Below are 4,124 nucleotides of genomic sequence, written 5' to 3'. Positions count from 1 at the left end.
GAGAAGGCCCTCCCCCTGGGGGTCGCCAGCCGACATTGCTTGGCCGACGGCACCCTGAGGAGGCCCGCTCTGTGGGAGCGTACCGGTCTGTGGGAGGGAGTCTGTGGCAGAAGGCGGTCTCGGAGGTATCCAGGTCCTATGCCATGGAGCGCTTTAAAGGTGGTAACTAACACCTTAAAGCGTACCCGGAAGGCCACTGTTTGGGAGGTTTCTATATTTTAAAGGGCTGATATAAAGTTAAGGTTGGGATTCTCTGGTGCTGCCAATTCATTTAATTGGTAGAGTCACTCTAGAGAAAGAGAGGGCAGTATTTAGCAACTGCATCAGTTTGGATAAGAGTCAGATGGCAGGAGGTAATTGCCTGAGGCATTAACCACATCTTGTAATATTTTATATTCTGTGTAATCAGCATTTATTCCAGAGCCCATGACAAAACATAGCTCATTACAATCTTTTAACGTAGCACAACTATTCAGAACCTGACATTTTCAAGATACTATGATGGCAAACTTCAGGAATCCCAGCCAGTGTGACAACACACTATAATCCCAACACATTTTTAAAGGGACACTGAAGAAGATTGATTTAACATTAACTTATCTAGAGGTGTTCAGTATATATACCTTCTACATTTAAGGATTTCAAGGCAAAAGTATGATTGAATAGAATAGAGCTGGAAGGGACTTTGGATTGTGTTGCTGTACACTTATCAAGTATGTACCCTAAAGGAATTGGGCCTTTGGGGTATTGTTGATTCTTCAGAACTTTATTTGCACATTTTCTCTATGCGTCTGTCACAGAATTGTGTTTGGAGTCTGAGTTTGAGGCTTGAACTTGGATCAATTTATCTAATATTTTGGCTTAGGTGATGTGAGTGCATCAAGAACTTCCATATGGGGTGGTTTAAATTTTGCCACCAACCTGCATGTTGAGTAGATATTCAAATAAGTTCACTGAACATTTATGCCCTTGTGGATTGTACGAAGACGCTCAATTTATATTACAGAGATATCCACTGTGTTCTAATCTTTTTTTAATCTAGTAAACATACCAGGCAGGTCTCACAAATTCTGTGTATCTTTTTCTTTTATCAGATGAGTTTCTAGCAATTTCTGGAAAAGTGACTGTTTTGTTTCATTGCTTCTCATGGATCAAATCAATCCAAACAACTTGATAGTTACTTTGTGCTGTATGTCAGTTGATATTTGGTGAATAGTTTCCTGATTTTAAGTTGTGCTCTCTTTATTGTTTTTTTATTCTTGTTTTGTTTTATCACTTACACTGGCTGAAGCCTGTAATAAAATAAAATCATGTCATTGCATGGCATAATTTGTGGGATTCTATAAATTTGTACTTTGCTCAATATTTATTATAATTACTTTGCATCAGATGAATTTATTTAAGTAAACAGGTTAGCATTTTAAAATAGTAAAGGTTTCTCTGTATATACTTTAAATTTGGCATTCATACATTCACTCAGTTCAAGCTGCCTGTCATGTAATTTTAAAAAATTATGTATCCTAGAAAATTAAAAGAAATGCCACAATATGATTGTTTTTAAGTGTGGTTTGCAGGGACAACAAAGCCTTGTGTATTTTTTGTGATAATAGATATTGGTTGCTGCTGTATATGAATAGCTTTTCAAGTAGTGTAAACTACATCAGATATGTTTCCAGAACTGTAGTTGTAGACTTCCTACAGAAATCTTTTAATATAATTTATTTTACAGTATACAAATCCTTAAATGTTTCACAACAGGAAAATTGGTTGTTTTAATCTAATTGATACTTCAAAAAATCCATGCTAAAAACTATGAGGTGAAAGCTTTAGTGACTTTTTAATTAAAATTATACTGTTGATAGAAATAATTTCAACAAAACAATATAATTGCAACAGTGCGAAGTACATAAACCTGGTATATGAATTACAATACACCCCACTGTTTTTTGAAATAGACCTCTGAGGAAGTCTATAAGAAAACTGTTACCGTGCAAATGCTATGATTTCTTCGCATCATCTTCTGGAATTGGCACAGAAATAATGGATATTTTAACTCAGACTATCCAAATAAAGTAACCGTCCGTGGTACCGAAACGGAGAGATTCAAGGGAACAATTTTCAAAACACAAATTGCATACATAAATTCCTGGCAAATTGGAGGTGAAATGAATGGTAGTGTTGGAATGAAACATTATGGCTTCATTCGGAGGTAGTATAGCACACAGAAGAATAGAAAAGAAATTTTTTTAATCTACTGATTCCTAAATATTTCTCCAAAGACCTTGCAGTATGATGGCCTCAGTTCTAATTAATATCCAAAATGCCTTTCTAATTGTAGCATTCAAATTACCTGCTGATAAGTAAAGTGACTGTATTATTCCATGAAATTTTTAGTTGTATTTTTCTGTGTTTTGCAATGCTCAGCTTGGGATTATGATCCTGTCATTTTAACACATTGCATCATGTGGAAACAATTTTTAAAGAAATGTATTTATATTGAATAAAAAGATTGGCTAGATTGACATTTTCTCCCTTCTCCGTCTGAGAATAGTGCAATCTCTCTCCCCCCTCCCCCCCTCTTCATAATATGCAATTATTGGGGATTGGCATCGCCAGAAGTTTGATATTTTTTAAAAAGTAGCAAGCGTGTATTAAGGGGTGTATGTGTTTTACAACCCAACAAAGCAAAATAAGCCATGGATGGATGGACATAGACAGACAGATATAAGTGCCAGTTTGATATAACTGTTAAGGCATCTGGCTAGAAACCAGAATGTGAGTTCTGGTGCCTTTCTTGGCTTGAAGCCAGGTGTGTGACCATGAACCAGTCACTCTCTCTCAGCACTAGCAAATAGTCAATGGCAAACCACTTCTGAATAACTTTGCCAAGGAAGCTGTAGGGACCTAGGAGTCAACACTGACTCAAAGGAAATGTGTGTCTTTGTGTGTGTAATTTGTATGTAAGTATGTGTGTAATATTAATATTCCAAAAAACATTCTCAAATTCCTTCCCAAGTTCTTACTTCCAGTACGTTTCCTAAGAAAAATAACATGTCTTTAGAAGTGCACAAGCTTGCCATGAGGAGTTGTACAAGGCAACTTGTTCTGTTGGAGTTAACTTAGTTATACTTAAAACTCCTAATTTGAAGTGCTATATATTTTAGGTGCTATATCTCACCAGTTGGTATATTTTTCTTATAGGCAAACCAAATTTTATGAAAACTCCTGAAGATCAGATTGGGATTTCTGGTGGTGTGGCCTCCTTTGTATGCCAAGCAACAGGAGAGCCAAAGCCACGCATCACTTGGATGAAGAAAGGAAAAAAGGTCAGCTCCCAGCGATTTGAGGTATGTAGAGAATGAACATTTGCTTGTAATTTTAGAAAAATGATCATATATTGAATGGAATTAAGTAGGATCAAATCTGAGGACTGGAAGGAGTATTACATATCTCATATGTACTTTCTTGAGTTAGACTATTCTACATTATACATTGCATAGTTAATTGTGGGATTTGCTATGATAAGATATGCAAATCTAAAGGTGAAAATAAAACAGTTAACTACTGTTGGTTAAGACAGATATATAACTGCTTTCAACTCAGAAGCACTACGCTTCTTGATATTAACTGTTGGAGAAGGAGAGGAAAAGGCTAGTACAGTTATATCCTGCTTGTCAAGTTCTCAATTAACAAGACTTAATTATTCTTATTTGGGAGAAACAAATTTCATCCCATTTTGGTTTAACTTCCTTGTATAATCACTGTATCATTTCAGGGATGTGATCATTTTGCTTATGAATTGAAATTAGATTAATGTAAGGTCATTTAATTTCTATGTCTACTGATATGGGCCCTTTGGGTGGAATTCAGTATCAAAGGAGTGGAAAACAACTTGATTTTTTGCATTGTTTTCCATGGTTTCTTCTTGTTCTCCAGTACGGGAGATGGAGAATTCACACATATGGGTTTTCATTGGATGCCTGCTCTTGAGACCAAGTAGTCAAACTTGACACGCCCCCTCTTGCTGGCCAGTCTTTAACTTGGTCTCAGCTCTTGCAGACGTGTCTGGTGTGGCTCTCAGTCAATAGCAGGTTAGGATTTATGAGTGAATTCTCCTCTTCCTT

At 36.3% G+C, this 4,124-nt stretch overlaps 1 protein-coding gene across 1 annotated transcript in view; it reads left to right on the top strand.

The window, feature by feature from the left end:
- The window catches only part of PTPRF (protein tyrosine phosphatase receptor type F), a 342,535-nt gene that overhangs the window by 61,763 nt on the left and 276,648 nt on the right, over positions 1-4,124 (top strand). Inside the window, exon 2 of the mRNA XM_029283209.1 lies at positions 3,202-3,347. Within this exon, the coding sequence (XP_029139042.1) occupies positions 3,202-3,347 (146 nt within the window). The remainder of the gene's footprint in view (positions 1-3,201; positions 3,348-4,124) is intronic.

The sequence above is a fragment of the Protobothrops mucrosquamatus genome, unplaced genomic scaffold (assembly GCF_001527695.2).
Source record: "Protobothrops mucrosquamatus isolate PMUCROS unplaced genomic scaffold, P.Mucros_1.0 scaffold39, whole genome shotgun sequence".
NCBI lineage: Eukaryota > Metazoa > Chordata > Lepidosauria > Squamata > Viperidae > Protobothrops > Protobothrops mucrosquamatus.
The sequence above is the reverse complement of the archived record's forward strand: the minus strand, read 5'-3'. Positions and strand labels throughout refer to the sequence as shown.